We start from the raw sequence: 17,562 nt of genomic DNA on the forward strand, positions 1-17,562 counted from the left end.
GGCTGAGACGGGTGGATCACGAGGTCAGGAGATCGAGACCATCCTGGCTAACACGGTGAAACCCCGTCTCTACTAAAAAATACAAAAAACTAGCCGGGCGAGGTGGCGGGCGCCTGTAGTCCCAGTTACTCGGGAGGCTGAGGCGGGAGAATGGCGTGAACCCGGGAGGCGGAGCTTGCTGTGAGCTGAGATCCGGCCACTGCACTCCAGCCTGGGCGACAGAGCGAGACTCCGTCTCAAAAAAAAAAAAAAAGAATATGTAATTGTCTTAGTCCTTTTTGTGTAGCTATAGAAGAATACCCGAGACTGGGTAATTTGTAAAGAAAAAAGGTGTATTTGGCTCATGAGTCTGCTGACTGTAGGACTGGGCATCTGGTGAGAGCCTCAGGCTGCTTCCACTCGTGGAAGGTGAAGGGGTGCTGCATGTGCAGAGATCACACGGTGAGAGAGGAAGCAAGAGAGCAAGGAGGGAGGTGCCAGGCTGTTTTCAATGACCGGCTCCTAGCAGGAACTAACAGAGCAAGAACGCACTACAAAGGGAGGGCATTAATCTGTTCATGAAGGATCCACCCCCATGACCCAAACACCTCCCTTTAGTCTTCTTCCCCTCCAACACTGAGGATCACATTTCAACATGAGATTTGGAGGGAACAAACATTTATACTATAGTAGTAATTATATTAGATAAAGTAATAAAGTTTGATTTTTTTTTTTTTTTTTTTGAGACAAGTCTCACTCTGTCACCTAGGCTGGAGTGCAGTGGCATGATCTTGGCTCACTGCAACCTCTGCCATGCAGGCTCAAGTGATTCTTGTGCCTCAGCCTCTTGAGTAGCAGGGATTACAGGTGTGCACCACCACACCCAGCTAATTTTTGTATTTTTTGGTAGAGACGGGGTTTCTCCATGTTGGCCAGGCTGGTCTCAATCTCCTGTCCTCGTGATCCGCCTGCCTTGGCCTCCCAAAGTACTGGGATTACAGGCATGAGCCACCTCGCCTGACTAAATCTTAGTTTTTCAAAGGAACAGTAATGAGACTGAAAAACAACTATGGTTAGGCCCCAGCTGAAACCTGGGATGGGCCCACATCGCTACAGACACACATCAGTGTACATTTGCTGGTTTTGAATGCTTCCCAAGATCACTGAGATAGTCACAGAAACAAGATTGCATATCACTGCTGCTATTGAATAAACCTCTGAACGGTTGCTGGTTATGCTAGTTTATTTTTTTCTTTCTTTTTTTCTTTTTTGTTATGAAGTAGTTTAAAGCCCAGGTCCTTATCCTGTACCTCCAGGGCTCAACTTGAGTAATCAGTTGTAGTTCCCGTTTCTCACCTGAGCACCTTGAAAATTTCAGATGTGAAATTTAGTCTTAAAAACAACAGTTTTTTTTTTCTTTTTTTTTTTTTTGAGACGGAGTCTCCCTCTATTGCCTATGCTGGAATGCAGTGGCATAGTCTTGGCTCACTGCAACCTCTGCCTCCTGGATTCAAGCGATTCTCCTGCCTCGGTCTCTAGAGTAACTGGGACTGCAGGTGCACGCGACCATGCCCAGCTAATTTTTTTGTATTTTTAGTAGAGACAGGGTTTCACCATATTGGCCAGGCTGGTCTCGAACTCCTGACCTCGTGATCCGCCTGCCTTAGCCTCCCAAAGTGCTGGGATTACAGGCATGAGCCACCATGCCTAGCCAACTAATGACGTTTTTAAAAGGTTTTGTATAACCCCAATTTTGTAAGGAAAACATATTTATGTAAATATATGTGTACAAGTGAGTATACCACAGGTAAGTATAAATACACAATTGATCATCATGTGCACATCCCATATTTAGAAATTCATCTACTTGCTAAAATTTATTTGTGACCTCAAAATTAATACAGCATTTTCAAGGTCATTCTAAGAAATATACAGAGCAGAGAAAAAAATTGAGTCATCAAAAGCACATGTTTCCAGCTGAGATTGAACAGGGAGGAGACTCCTTGACTTCTTGTTTCTGCATTCATGCTATAAACAAGTGTCTGTGGTCTATTTAGTGCCACACAAATAGTTAGTCATATTTGTGTGCTTTTCACTGGTCATTTCACTGTTTTAAAATGCCCCACCCCCGCCCAGGATCGATTGAGTGCCCAGGAGGTTGAGGCTGCAGTGAGCCATGATCACATCTGCACTCTAGCATGGGTGACCCTATCTCAAAAGTGTCTCGACCAGACACAGTGACTCACGCCTGTAATCCTAGAATGTTGGGAGGCTGAGGTGGGCCGATCACGAGGTCAGGAGTTCAAGACTAGCCTGACCAACATGGTGAAACTCTGTCTCTATTAAAAATACAAGAAAAATTAGCCAGGCATGGTGACGTCTGCCTGTAATCCCAGCTACTCAGAAGGCTGAGGCAGGAGAATCGCTTGAACCCAGGAGGCGGAGGTTGCAGTGAGCTGAGATCGCACCACTGCACTCCAGCCTGGACGACAGAGTGAGACTCCATCTCAAAAAAAAAGTATCTCCAAGCCTGAACAACATAGCAAGGCCCCATCTTTACCAAAAAATTTAAAAATTACCTAGGTGTGTTAGCATGTGTCTGTAGTCCTACATACTCAAGAGGCTGAGGCAGGAGGATCACTTGAGCTCAAGAGTTAGAAGCTATAGTGAGCTATGATTATGCCAGTGCACTCCAGCCTGGGTGACATAGCAAGACCCTGTCTCAATAAAAAAAGAAAAAAAGTGGCCTCCAAGCATAGTCCTAAAGCTCTGTCTAGTGTGTCTAAGTGCAAGAAGGCTGTGATGTGCCCGATGGAGAAATGTGTGTTAAATAAGCATCATTCAGGCATGATTTATAGTGCTGTTGGCCATGAGTTCAATGTTAATGAATCAATAAAATGTATTAAATAAGGTATCTTTAAACAGAAACACATATAGAACAAGGTTATGTATTGATTGGTTGATAACCCCAAGAGCACTGATTTAATATTGGCCAATTCACAGCAACTTTTTAGAACATAACTACGAAGAGGCTGTGCACAGTGGCTCACTCCTGTAATCCCAGCACTTTGGGAGGCCGAGGCGGGCGGATCACGAGGTCGGGAGATCGAGACCTTCCTGGCTAACATGGTGAAATCCCATCTCTACTAAAGAAATACAAAAAAATTAGCCCAACGTGGTAGCGGGCACTTGTAGTCCCAGCTACTCGGGAGGCTGAGGCAGGAAAATGGCGTGAACCTGGGAGGCAGAGTTTGCAGTGAGCTGAGATTGCGCCACTGCACTCTAGCCTAGGTGACAGAGTGAGACTCCGTCTCAAAATAAATAAATAAAATAACTACCAAGAATAACAAAAATTGACTGTGTGTGGATATAAGTGCTCAGAAAAAAACCTAGAAAAAAATAGATCAACAAATAACAATGGCTATAAGTGATTACTTTATCTTACTTGCTCATTAGTTTCTAAATTGTATGTATTGACTGTTACTTCTGTAATCATTATATTTATGTGTTTTAAAACATTTAAAAAGTTAAAATAGGACCTATCCTTTTATTTTACTTATTATTTTTCGAGACAGACTCTCGCTCTGTCATCCGTGCTGGAGTACAGTGGTGCAATCTCGGCTCACTGCAACCTCCACCTTCTGGGTTCAAGCGATTCTCCTGCCTCAGCCTCCCAAGTAGCTGGGATTACAGATGCCCACCACCATGCCCAGCTAATTTTTGTATTTTTAGTAGGGATGGGGTTTCACCATGTTGGCCAGGCTGGTCTCAAACTCCCGACCTCAAGTGATCCATCTGCCTCAGCCTCCCAAAGTGCTGGGATTACAGATGTGAGCCCCTGTGCCCGGCTGGGACCTAGTCCTTTTAAATAACCACAATTCATCACCCAGATATCATCCATCCTTTGTTTCCTCAACATCTCTGGGAAGCAGTATTAGAAGTCAGAGTATGAGTAACCTGAAAGAAATCAGAGAGACTTTAGTTTGTGAAATCTTTTGTTCAAAGTGTATTAGATCCAATAGAATAATCCCTGCTCCCTTATGGAATAGACACTCCTTGTAACATGCACATGTGTATTTGATTCATTCTCCTCTATCTGTTTGTCTCACTGAGATGCAGGTAATTGACTAAATGCCAATTTTTTTTGTTTTTGTTTTTGTTTTTTGAGATGGAGTCTTGCTTTGTCGCCCAGGCTGGAGTGCAGTGGTGTGATCTTGGTTCACTGCAAGTGGGTTCACACCATTCTCCTGCCTCAGCCTCCCAAGTAGCTGGGACTACAGGCGCCCGCCACCACACCTGGCTAATTTTTTGTATTTTTAGTAGAGACGGGGTTTCACCGTGTTAGCCAGGATCGTTTCGACCTCGTGACCTCGTGATCCACCCGCCTCGGCCTCCCAAAGTGCTGGGATTACAGGTGTGAGCCACCACGTCCAGCACAATGTTTCTATTCTTTGAGTGCCTAGGTTCTGGCTCCAGTTTAACAAGTTGCTTTCTGTTTTGATTGATATTACCTTGTAAACATGTTATAGGTATTAATCAAATTATAGTTTATCTTCCATTACCTACAGCCTTATCTTCATGACCTGGAGCTAGGCTCTATCTCTAGAAACTTGGGATCTTGCCTTTTTATCTGAGCAGTTCCTTCCTAAGCCATCTGTTTAATTTGCCCATATTTGGCAGGTAGATGAGGAATGCTGAAGTCTCTTATGTAACTGTCCACCTGGTTGAAAACTTTTTCTGTTATCTCTATATTGGTGTGAATATAACATTGCCATTTCTGTCATTTTCTTTCAGTCCTTGTGTATTTTGTTTTTGTCTTTGTTTTTGCTTTTAGAGATAGGGCCTCACTCTGATGCCCAGGCTAGAGTACAGTGGTGCAGTCATGGTTCACTGCAGCCTCAATCTCCTCGGCTCAAGCAGTCCTCCTGTCTTAACCTCCTGAGTAGCTATGTAGCTGGGACTACAGGCATGTACCACCAGGCCTGGATAATTTTTAAATTATTTTGTAGGGATAGAGTCTCATTATGTTGCCTAAGTAGGTCTCAAACTCCTGGCCTCAAGCATTTCTCCTCCTTGGCCTCCTAAAATGCTGGGATTACAGGCAAGAGCACAGCATTCAGCCCTTTATGTCCTTTAAATGGCTAAACCAAAAAATCCTCTCCATAGCTTTTGGAAGAAAAGCAGTGTTTTAAGCCTGAATTAAAGTTGTTTGCTTTTATTGATAGACAATGTGGAGCTCATACTGAAAACAATCAATAACCAGCACAGCATTGAGAGTCAAGACAACGACCAGCCCGACTATGACAGCGTGGCATCAGACGAAGACACAGATTTGGAAACCACTGCAAGCAAAGCAAACCGGCAGAAGGTGAGAGGCCGTGCGTCCTGTGGAAGGGCAAGCATGCATCAGCTGAGGGCTAGCCCTGCCAAAGCTGCTGTGCAGTGAGGTTAGGTTTGTTACTAGCTCAGGCCAAGCAAAGGTGAAACAAGGTTAAATGGTTTTAAAATAGGGGTCCTTGTCCCTGCATCACAGCCCTGCTGCAGTTGAGACTTTATAAAACTTGTGAGGAGTGACTGGTGTGCTTTTTTCATTCAACAAGTGTTTACTGAGTGACTTCTCTGGATATGACTCTCCTGAATGAGGTCTCATCCCTTTCCTATGAGGGTCTCATTGCCTAGGAGAGAGAGAACTGCAGGAGAAGGCACAAAGTGATGTGTGTCATATGAAGCACACACAGGCTGAGGGAGTGAACAGAGAGAGAACCTATGGCTGGGAGCATCAGCAGGGCTGTGTCATAGGACGGCTCTTAAGATGCGCCTCAAGGGACGCTTGGGATTGGGGCATATGGAGGAGGCAGAAAGAAAGTGAAACCAGGGCATCTAAGGGGAAGCTGGTCATGCATAGGGACAGCCTAAAAAGGGTGGGACTCGAAGCTGCAGCAAGAGGGGTATGACGCCCAGCGGAAGAGCGTGGGCCTCACAGGCAGTGCGGAGCCCAGGATGCCATGTCTGGGGAGGACTATTCTGGTAGGTTAGAGAGTGGAGGGAGAGCTCCAAACTGGAGCTGACGCAGGCCACCCCAGGACCCATGCTAAGATGGTGCAGGTGGGAGAGACCTCGGGACCAGAGTGTGAGCTGGTGGAGAAGGCGGCAGGACCCCAGGCTGTGCACCCTCTGCTGATCCCCAGGACACACCCACAGAGGGGCTTGGCAATCATTTGAGAATAGATGAATAGGAAGGTAGAATAGAAAAGTCTTGGCAATAAGTTGGAAGGTTGAAGTGGGGAGATAGACTTATGGGAGATGTGTTCGGAGTTCCCCGGCCCACATGACTACGAGAAAGATGGCGCCAGTAGCAGATGCAGGGGACACCCCTGTGCAGACTTCCGGGAAGCCACCTGGTTCACTCAGTCAGAGCTGAGGTCATTTCAGGACCCTCTGTGACCAGGCCCTCTATCAACTGCCTGGCCTCCTGCCCAATCCATCCCACACACCTGCTCCCTGCAGGCTGAGCTCCACTGCAGGCTGGAATGTTCTTCCTCCAGATTCATGTGACTTACTCCCTCACCTCCCGGGGCTCTGCTCACCTCTCACCCACTCACAGGCTTAACCCAGCTACCCGCTTAACATGCAGTCCCCTACCCTGCTCTGTCTTATCTTTTCCCACAGCACTCATCACCCTCAGTCATACAATATATATACTCTCTCATGCTGTTGGGATATAAACACCATGGAAGCAGGAATCTTTGTCTCTTTTCTAATATATCCCAAGCACCTAGAACACTGCCTAATGTTCAATGAAAATGTTGGAATGAAGGAATTAATGAAAGAATGAATAAAAGCAAAACATGAGTGAACGAGAGAAAGGCTTACAAGACAGGACAGACCTCCTTAGACAGTCATTGTCAGCATAGATGTGTAGCCCCACTGCCTGTTCTCTTGGAAAATACTGACTTTCAAATTTTTTAAATAGGATAGTGACCCTACTTTTTTATGTTTTAGTTTTACATTACTCTCAGAGGCCTTAATTTGGTTTGACTAACTTTGCAATTCAGCTGGCTTGGTCAGAATTTGAAATTCTTGAGCTGTTAGTCTTTAATGTTCTCATCATCTCAGATTGTGAACGTTTTCCCCAATTTATTTTTAGAGCCTAGATTCAGATTTATCAGATGGACCAGTCACTGTACAGGAATTTATGGAGGTCAAAAACGCTCTAGTGGCTTCTGAGGCCAAGATACAGCAGCTAATGAAGGTGAATAACAACTTGAGTGACGAGCTGAGAATTATGCAGAAAAAGGTAACATGTTAATAAATGCCAGGACGGTTGATGCTTTAATCCCATAGTACAAGGAAGAATCTCAGGCACTGTGATGTGGTCCGAGGGAAGAAAAACAGTTATTGTAACAGCCTTAGAAATCTTTGGGCCAAGTTGTCTTTTTGAAGCAGGATGTACTTGGATATTTAAAATGAAATATATCCAGAGTAAGTTCCCCAGGGAGGAGAAACCTAACATCCTATTTAAGCATTTGTGCCCTTTAGAATAACCCTTGCACTATTCTGTGCTTCCTGGAAACCTGGATGGCGCTTCATGGATGTGATTCTTCCCATTGCTAGGGAGGGATGATCATACCATGGAGACAGAGCCAGTGAGAGCCCCGGGCAGGGGCATGTTTATCAGCATTCAAACCCTGCTCCCACCCTGGCAGCCCTATCCCACATCCCCACCTTATTGCTTACCAGTGTTTACTACTAACTTGTATTATCCCCAGAGCCTATGGGAGGGCCTGCCACAGAGTAGGTTCTCAAAAAATAAGAAAAAACCATTTCATTTGTACTAGCAAGAGCTGCACACTGGTAAGAAGCAATCTCATTTGCTCAGCGTTTTCTCATTCATTACCTTTTGAGAGAATCAGAACCATCTGAATATATTAATCCCGGAAAGGAGTGTGGTTGATGGTAGCAAGGAATACCCTTAGTAGGAGGGGGATTGTGTATGCAACTCTTTGTGAGAAGGCTAAGTAAGGGCATTTGAAAAATTCCAAATTTTGCCCATGACTTTGTGGGTATCACTCCCATCGTTCAGTTCTAAAATGAGATTTGGACACTTAACCAGAAACAAAATGAAATATATGATCTATATATTTAGGCAGTCATTTGAGAAGTAAGGTTTTCAAATCATTTTCAAGACCTGAGGACATGGTACACTCCATGTGTACCTGGACTCTTTTCAGTGCTGCTTCCTAAAAGAAGGTCAAAGAACTAAAAAGGGGCCCATGCCCCTCTACTTACTAGGGAAGGAAATTGCTGTGCACTTTTGCCTGGGATTTGGTCTAGGATCCTTTTGATGTTGAGTTCTAGAGCATTTTTGAGACTTTTTGAAATACATGGCTCTAATGCCTGTAGTAGCAGGGAATGAAGAATGCTCAAGATGAGCCAGCCTTAAACAAACAGACACTTGTTCTGTGTCTCCCAGTCCTGTCTAGGGCTGCCGTGCAGCTGTAAATGAGACAGACCAAGAGCCCCTTTGTTATTACATACAGGACCTGTACTTTCTCTGCCTTCTTTGGAATATATTTTATTTAATGGATTATACTTTGTCCCATTAATTGGACTAATAATTTTGACCAGGTGACTATTTCTGAAACATGCTGATTTTGCCACTGTAAATCAATCTGTTACACATCACCTTTTAAAATCTAATAATGCTTCTTTTAGTATTTTTGGAAATCAGAGAGAGCCTCATTATCTCTGAAAGCAAATGTCTTGAGCTTCTTTGAGAAATGCAAAGTGAAATTATCTGCTGTTGCTTATTGATTATCTCATCAATTCTTAGAAATGCTTTTGATTGGGGCCGGGCGCGGTGGCTCAAGCCTGTAATCCCAGCACTTTGGGAAGCCGAGACGGGTGAATCACGAGGTCAGGAGATCTAGACCATCCTGGCTAACACGGTGAAACCCCGTCTCTACTAAAAAATACAAAAAAAAAAAATTAACTAGCCGGGCGAGGTGGCAGGCGCCTGCAGTCCCAGCTACTTGGGAGGCTGAGGCAGGAGAATGGCGTGAACCCGGGAGGCGGAGCTTGCAGTGAGCTGAGATCTGGCCACTGCACTCCAGCCTGGGCGACAGAGCCAGACTCCGTCTCAAAAAAAAAAAAAAAGAAATGCTTCTGATTTCTGAAACTATTGAATTGTCTATAACTTTTTATTTTCCTTATACTCCTTCCAAATAAAAAAGTGTAGCCTGGTTCTTATTAAGATAAACATCGTTAAAATTTATGTGAGGACATCTCTCTAAATACAGAGTACTAAAATTTTTTAAAAATTGAAACCAAGAACTTGTGCTCATGAGAACACATTCAGGCAAAATCCAAGCATGAAAAGTGTTAGGGTAAAGTTTCAGATGTGAAGGCTTTAACTAAAATACTGCCACAGAGGCTTTTTACACAGACAAACACGTGATTAGATGCACCAGTGCCCCATTGAGGGACATGTGTCAGTTACACGCCTCAGTCCTTGAACCTTGACCATTTCACTCTAGGCCCTGGGTTCTCTAATGAGTAGTTTCAACAGGCACTTCATGCCTGTCTGTATCCTGGAATGTAGAAATGTTCAGGGCTGCTTTGTCACTTTGCAGCTGTTCTTTCCCTGGAAAGGGAATTGCAGATATTAGCTATGCCCTGCCAGCCTTTGTGGGATAAAAGCAGTCTATCATTCTGTAATGGCTTGCTCTTCAAGGAAACAGAATGAGTGGTCTTTTTGGGGAAGAGGCAGTAAGTCACACTTTCGCAGCAGTTTGGCATGATTAATATAAAGTATATAGAATTTGTTTATTTAGCAAAGATGTATTGATTTTATTTCAAAGTTAGGTAAAGTTTTTAATATACATAAAGTTGACAAAGTAGCATGATTTGTATCTGATCTTTCACATTTAACAGTTGCTTGGAAAAGATGCTAATTAATGAAGAGGAGCAACTACTATTGGTGTATTTTTCACAGATTGGTGCTTTCTAAATAAAAATTTAAAGCAACTCCTAACATTGAATGGGTTTGCTACTGAAAAAGTAATGATCTTCTGGTGCAAACAGTTGCTCGTGGACTTAAACTTTGGCACTGGTGGGGAATTTGGTCAGATTTTACAATCTCTGTCAAAGAGTAGACAGCTGAACTCACACCACACCCAGCTTATAAAATGTCCATGGAAGATGAAGGCGCGCCAGAAGGGAAGGACCCTGCGCAGAATGGACGTGGTGAATGGTGTTTAAAATGCCAGATGCCAAAGAGTAACACGATTCCCTGCTGACCCCTTAACTCTAATCCATCCAGCACCATGGAGCAGCCTGCATGTGAGGAATGGAAGGAGCGTTCAGGGCCTCCAAGTGACAGTCTCTAAAATGGGGTGGTGCCAGGCAGATTAGCATGTTCAAAGCTGACACCACTGAGGTCGTGTTTTTTGGGTGACAAAGCCAAAGGAGAGAAAGGCCAAATATTCCAGTCCTGGCTGAAAGATGATCACTCACCAGACGGAAGCAAGCGTGCTGCGTGGAGCATCCATGCGAAGATGTCGATTCCATAGATAATAGGTTTCCAGTTTTCTTTGTGATATGTTAATATAGCAAACTTACCATGATCCAGTTTTCTCTCTTTTTTTTTTTTTTTTTTTACAAAGTGCTGAATTGTTTGGAATATCAAGAGTATTATGTAATAAAAACTTGTTGATCATAATTTTTCTTGTTGGCTTTTTGGAAAGCAATAGCTGATCTGATTTTTCATAAGCTGAACTTCTGTCTTTCTTGCTTTGCAAAGCAACCCTCATCATCTTTGTGCTGCTTCCATGGTGTCTGCTGTCATTTTTGGCCTTTGCAAATTGCTCGGGGCTCATTTGAAAAGCAAGTTACCTAAATGATGTTTTAATGATCTCAAGCTCTTGCTTGAAACAACCTTAGAATAATCCAGTATACAGCTTGCCTGCAAACATTTCCCAGCCCACCATGACAAATTTTTAAGCGGTTAGACATTTTGTTTTGAGGAAGTCCAAACCACAACTTTTCTGCATTCAGAAATGAAGCTATTTAATTTGCTTACATGATGAAGGGAGTTGATTGTGTTTCACTCCATCCAGAAGAAAGGGTCTTTGTTTGTATTGGCTTTTTACTTTCAGCCCCGCTAGCTGTTATTGCCCTTATTGTTTAAAGCTGGTAGTTGTATTCATTTACTTGGTGTTTGCTTTTTCTGCTTGCTATAAAAAAACACAGTCCCACTGCCAAACATTTCTTTCAGCTTCAAACACTCCAGAGTGAAAATTCGAACCTCAGGAAACAGGCCACAACCAATGTATATCAGGTGCAAACTGGTTCTGAGTACACAGACACTTCCAACCACTCTTCCTTAAAGAGACGTCCGTCTGCCCGGGGCAGTAGGCCCATGTCCATGTACGAGACCGGATCAGGTCAGAAACCGTATCTCCCAATGGGAGAAGCGAGCCGCCCTGAAGAGAGCAGGACGAGACTCCAGCCCTTCCCCGCACACGTAAGTAACACCACTGGCGCTTCCGCTGTTCACTCTATGCAGCCTGACTACTCTGTTCCCTCTTCTGAACCTGCAGGTCCCCACACCTCTGCTTTGCCAAATTGGGCTAAGAGAGTTACCATTGTGTTTGCTGTATTAACATGTCCACAGATGCTTGCGATGTTCCCACAAGCACACAGGGCCATGGGCTGATGGTTTCCTAACCAAGTTGGGGATTCTGGCTCTTGCCCGAACTGCTACTTTTTTTCTCCCCCGCGTCCGTGGTTATTTCTCAACCAGCCAGTGTTGGAACTTTTTTTGGTAAAGCTTCCTTCCTTCCCCACTTCCAAAAACAAAAGCAGATCATAAAAGTCACTCTCAGAAGGAAGTGTCGCCTTCTTGGAGCTAGACAGGGATGTGCCCCTTTAAGGACTGGAGCCCTTAGAATCCAAGATGGCTTTTCAGCTCCTCCTCAAGCAGGTGGCCTTGAGTCTGTGGCCCAGGTACCCAGGCAAGTCTGGAAGGCTCCAGGCCTCCGCAGCCTCTCCATGTGTGCTCAGTGTGCCTGCTAGGTTCGCTTCTGCATCCTGCTCCTCCCCCGTGGTGGGGGAAGTGTGGCTTTGTCATCTCAGAAAAGGAAATGTAATATTCTTCATCAGTCTTAGAAGCGCTGAATTCCAGAGATTGTGTTCTGCAGCAGGTTTCTTACAATCTTATTTTGCATTGGGATACATACTGTGTTGTGAGATTTTCAAATATATTTATCCTGGATTACTTTATTATAAAAATATGTGTTTTGCCAAGATGTTACAGACATTTAAACTTTTTCACGTATGCTTTTTCGGAGAGTAGTATTTGTCTTTTTGAGTGTCAAAGTTTATTATTTCTTCAGTCAAATTTTACGGGAGTTTCCAAAAAAATTCTCAAGGTAGATGCATAGCAAGGACATGGTTTTGTAAATTAAACCCTAGTTTAATTTTGTCAATTTTCAGTGTGTTAAAATTACAATATTGTTTTACTATAATTGGGAGTCTGTCATCTCAAATTCTTTTTAAGATATTTGGGTTTAACATTCTAAGGCAGTTGATTTGATAAATTTGATGTAATGGGAATGCCATTGAACTAAGTTAAGAATCTTTTTTTTTTTTTTGAGACGGAGTCTCGCTCTGTCACCCAGGCTGGAGTGCAGTGGTGTAATCTCAGCTCACTGCAACCTTTGCCTCCTGGGTTCAAGCAGTTCTCCTGCCTCAGCCTCCTGAGTAGCTGGGACTACAGGCACATGCTCCCGCGCCTGGCTAATTTTTTTGTGTTTTAGTAGTAATGGGGCTTCATCATGTTGCCCAGGCTGGTCTCAAACTCCTGAGCTCAGGCAATCCGCCCACCTCAGCCTCCCAAAGTGCTAGGATTACAGGTGTGAGCTACCACGCCCACCCTAAGTTAAGAATCTTATTTTTGTATAGCTGAAGACAAAATTTAGGAAAATCAGCCTTTGTTATTTTTCAGTGTACTTTCTTATTTTAGAAAAAAATTAGAATATAAAGATATCATATCAAGAAGGACTATAACTGTACTAAAAATTAGATTGATAGTGTATAGCAACTTAGAATCATTTGTATAGTTTCTCATCTCACATCAGTCCTGACTGAAAAACAAATACGCATTTCATAGTATCCATTAACAAATTATTGACAAGTTTGACAAATTATGTTAGGTATTTCCCTTATGGAAAAGCAGGCTTATTAAATTCAGAGTAATTTCCAGGAGGTGTTTCACCAAGGGTTTAAACATCTCTGGGGTCCTGTCGCTGGTGGCCACTGAGATTGCACCACTCACGTCACATAGTATGTGGTGTTCCAGGATTCTTTTACTGAAGCTGGCGAGGTGGTAGGTTTTTGGTCTGTTTTGTATTTTCCCGAGTGTGTTTCTCTTTCCCATTCCAGATCGGGAGGAGTGCGTTTGTGACCTCCTCTTCATCTCTGCCTTCCTTCCCCTCCACACTTTCCTGGTCGAGGGACGAAAGCGCCCGAAGGGTTAAGTACATTCTGAATGGTCTGCTCTCTGGAGGAGGGGCCGTGCTCCTGGGCTCTTTGTGCTTGGGCTCTGGCCCTCCTGTCCCTCGCTAACTGCCCTTCCGTCCTGCATGAGGCAGCGCTTCCTCCTGGTTTCTCACAGTGCATCAGGCGCACACTTGCACACATGCACGCTCACCCATCGAGGGCGCCTACCTTTCTCTAACCCCACACTGCTCATATTCACGTCATATTTAACAAAGTTTGCAAATCACCCTACAGCATTTATTCTGAGCATACTGTCTTTTTAAACAACCAGAAAACTAGCTGGCTGCTGGTTAGATATTATAATAGGCCAAATCTGTTCAATTTGTTCAGGGCTACAGTTGTCATATTGAAACTGCTGTATGTGGACTCGCTGAAGTACTAAAATGTCATGCCTTTTTTTTTTTTAAACTTGTGACACATTTTATGTCAGCACTACACTTGACAAACCAAGGTTTACAAGTCCCTGCATCTTGAATCAGAATTGTAACACCTTGTGGCATTGGATCTGTGCAAGCAGCTGTTAGCCTAAAGCTGTTCACTTGTACAGGTTGGTTAAACCCCACCTACTGGTGTATAATTTATGGTCTCAATAGCAGTGCATGATTCAGTTAAGCCCCTTTTAGAGTAGTCAGGCAGTAAGTATTAAGCAACTCCTCCATACACAGCGTTTTGGTAAGTCAATGAAAGGGTACTAAGGACTTAGGTGGCACAGCCCCTGCTCCCGAAGGCACTGTCAATTAAAAAATACTTTCATGCACAAAGAGTGGTACATGACTGCAACCTGGGAAAGCCGTGGAAAGAGCACAAGCTTTGAAAATCCATGTCCCAGTTCTGGCTCCATCTCTTTTTGAATGGAAGGGTAATGTAAGGTAAGAGGAGGAAGGTGGCTGTGGGTAAGGAACCACCTTTACAGGCAAGGTGGGGTTTGCACTGGGCCTTTGCCATTCCCTCCACACCTAGGAATGATGGAGAGCCTTTCTTTCCTAGTTCCAGTGGCATATGGATTATCAAGGCCCTTTCAGGATTGGTTTTTTTTTTTTAAGAGACAGAGCCTCATTATGTTGCCCAGTCTGTAGTACAGTAGCTATTTACAGGCGTGGTCATAGCATACTGCAGCCTCAAACTCGTGGGCTCAAGCAGTCCTCCCACTTCAGGCTTCTGAGTAGCTGGGCCTACAGGCATGCGCCACCATGCCCTGACCCTTTTGGAATTCTTTACTTCACTTTCACAGTAGTCTATTAAGAATTCTCGCTGAGTGCAGTGACTCACACACTTTGGGGGGCCTAGGCGGGTGGATTGCTTGAGCCCAGGAGTTCAAGACCAGCCTCAGCAACATGGTGAAATTCTATCTCTACAAAAAATATAAAAAATTATCCAGGTGTGTTGATGCACACCTGTAGTCTCAGGTACTTGGGAGGCTGAGATGGGAGGATCGCTTGAGCCCACCATGAGAGATCGAGGCTGCAGTGAGCCATGATTTTGCGATTGCATTCCAGCCTGGACAACACAGTGAGACCCTTTCTCAAAAAAAAAAAAAGCACTTATTGTACTAAAAAAAAAAAAAAAAGAATTCTTGATAAATTGGATTTAAAGTCTCAGCTGGGTGCAGTGGCTGTAATCCCAGCACTTTGGGAGGCCAAGGTGGGTGGATCACTTGAGCCCAGGAGTTTGAGACCAGCCTGTCCAACATGGCAAAACCCGTATGTACTAAAAAATACAAAAATTAGTAGGGGGTTGGCGCATGCCTGTAATCCCAGATACTCGGAAGACTGAGGCACGAGAATCAAGAATCCCTTGAACCTGGGAAGCGGAGGTTGCAATAAGCCGAGATTGCACCACTGTACTCCAGCCTGGACGACAGAGTGAGACTGTCTCAAAAAAAAAAAAAAAAAAAAAAAGGTCTCCTGAGCAGTTCTGAAATTGAACTGTAATGTTTTCATTAAAATAGCTCAGATACAACTAAAGGACAGTTAGTGATTAAATACCTCATTAGAAATTTTGTAAGTCAAACCACTTTTGTCTACTGTGAAATTTTGTTTTTTAATTTGTATGGTAGCCTCCAAAATCATTGCAAGGACTGCTTGCTGAGATAGAGTTTTGTACAAAAATCATTTAAACTGATCACCCTGATTGTTCCTGACAGCTTCATCATGAGTTTAGATTTTTATGGCGTGTCTTTATTCAGAGAAAACTGCAAACCTATTAAATAAATTGAACCAGCACCAGCTATAAGGTAACCTTCCTATTAACAGCTTTGAGAGAGCAGCACTCTTAACCAATAGCTTTTGGCTCTGCATGTTTATAATAATTTTGATACATTAAATGCTGGCTACACTGAAATTCTGTACATATGCTTTTGTTGACAACGATGAAGGACTTAACTAACGTGTAAGTAACTGATTTCCTGGGTGGTTGCTGCTATTATGTTGTTTTCCATACTTGAGAAACATTTACCGAATGCATTTATTAGGTATATGAGTCACTGCTCTTCTAAAATGTTTAAATGCAACTTGGTACTTCTGATCATTGAGGGTAATGCATTTGATTTGCGATTATCACATTTCATCGGGGAAGGCAAAAAGATTCATTATAAAGGCCAGGCGTGGTGGCTCATGCCTGTAATCCTAGCACTTTGGGAGGCCGAGGCAGGTAGATTCCCTGAGCTCAGTAGTTCAAGACCATCCTGGGCAACACATTGAAACCCCGTCTCTACTAAAATACAAAAATTAGCCAGGCATGGCGGTGGGCGCCTATACTCCCAACTACTTGGGAGGCTGAGGCAGGAGAATCGCTTGAACCTGGGAGGCAGAAGTTACAGTGAGCCAGGATCGTGCCACTGTACTCTAACCTGGGCAACAGAACGAGACTCTGTCTCCAGATAAATAAATAAAAAAGATTCATTATAAATTTGTAGAATTTTCTGGGTTTAATTCTGTTTCTAGTTTGTTTTCCACTGGAGCAGCTCTGGGCACATTTTTCAGTATAATTACGTAAATGCAAGTTTTTATCTATTGATATATGTGTATATGTATACACACACATACCTCTGTGTGGGTGTATATATAAAAACCAAAATAAAACTTAAAATTTAGTTGGGGCCAGGTGTGGTGGCTCACATCTATAATCCCAGCACTTTGGGAGGCCAAACTTGGAGGATCACTTGAGCTCAGGATTATGAGGCTAGGATGGGCAACATAGTAAGACCTTGTCTCTACAAAAAAGTACAAAATTAGCCGAGCGTGGTGGCACATGCCCGTGGTCCCAGCTGCTCAGGAAGCTGAGGTGGGAGAATCGCTTGAGCCTGGGAGGTCAAGGCTGCAGCAAGCTGAGGTTGTACCACTGCACTTAGCCTAGGCGACAGAGTGAGACCCTGTCTCAAAAAGAAAAGAAAAGAAAAAAAAGTTGGCAGGGTGCGGTGGCTCACACCTATAATCCCAGCACTTTTGGAGCTGAGGCGGGAAGATCACCGAGGTCAGGAGTTTGAGACCAGCCTGACCAACATGGTGAAACCCCGTCTCTAATAAAAATACAAAATTAGCTGGGTGTGGTGGCGCATACCTGTAATTCCAGCTACTCGGGGGGCTGAGGAAGGAGAATTGCTTGAACCTGGGAGGCAGAGGTTGCAGTGAGCTGAGATTACGCCATTGCACTCCAGCCTAGGCAACAAGAGTGAAACTCCACCTCAAAAAAAAGAGAAAAGAAAAAGAAAAGAAAAGTTAGGCATTCCCTGTGACAAGATAAGAAGGGTTTTGGGTTTTTTTCTTTCTTTTTGGTTTTCTAAGCTCATCTCTGGAAGACCACAGTGCTTGCCCATGATCTTCCTGCTATAGACTTCTAGGAGCCAAACTCATTGACTGTTCATAAAGCCAGATCAAAACAAGGCAGCAAGAGAAGCAGAACTACTTATTGGTAGGAGATATAAACAAAGGAATCACCAAAGTTATAGATTCTACAGAAATTAGCTTTACAAACTCCCCATATGGCTCCAAGCCAACATTTAATCATTTGCCAAATGGATTTGAG

The 17,562-nt window shown here is 43.7% G+C and overlaps 1 protein-coding gene across 14 annotated transcripts in view; it reads left to right on the top strand.

The window, feature by feature from the left end:
• The window catches only part of LOC105493434 (GIT ArfGAP 2), a 69,152-nt gene that overhangs the window by 39,628 nt on the left and 11,962 nt on the right, over window positions 1-17,562 (top strand). For 4 of the 14 annotated variants that reach the window (XM_071071146.1, XM_011761070.3, XM_011761071.2 and 1 more), the window contains 4 exons: window positions 5,205-5,347; window positions 7,127-7,276; window positions 11,255-11,503; window positions 13,423-13,512. In XM_071071146.1, coding sequence (XP_070927247.1) covers window positions 5,205-5,347; window positions 7,127-7,276; window positions 11,255-11,503; window positions 13,423-13,512 — 632 coding nt within the window. Of the gene's footprint in view, window positions 1-5,204; window positions 5,348-7,126; window positions 7,277-9,912; window positions 11,504-13,422; window positions 13,513-17,562 lie in introns of those variants that run through there. The other 10 variants (XM_071071145.1, XM_024796480.2, XM_071071144.1 and 7 more) reach the window with 9 other exon arrangements.

Source organism: Macaca nemestrina, chromosome 10 (assembly GCF_043159975.1).
Source record: "Macaca nemestrina isolate mMacNem1 chromosome 10, mMacNem.hap1, whole genome shotgun sequence".
Taxonomy (NCBI): domain Eukaryota; kingdom Metazoa; phylum Chordata; class Mammalia; order Primates; family Cercopithecidae; genus Macaca; species Macaca nemestrina.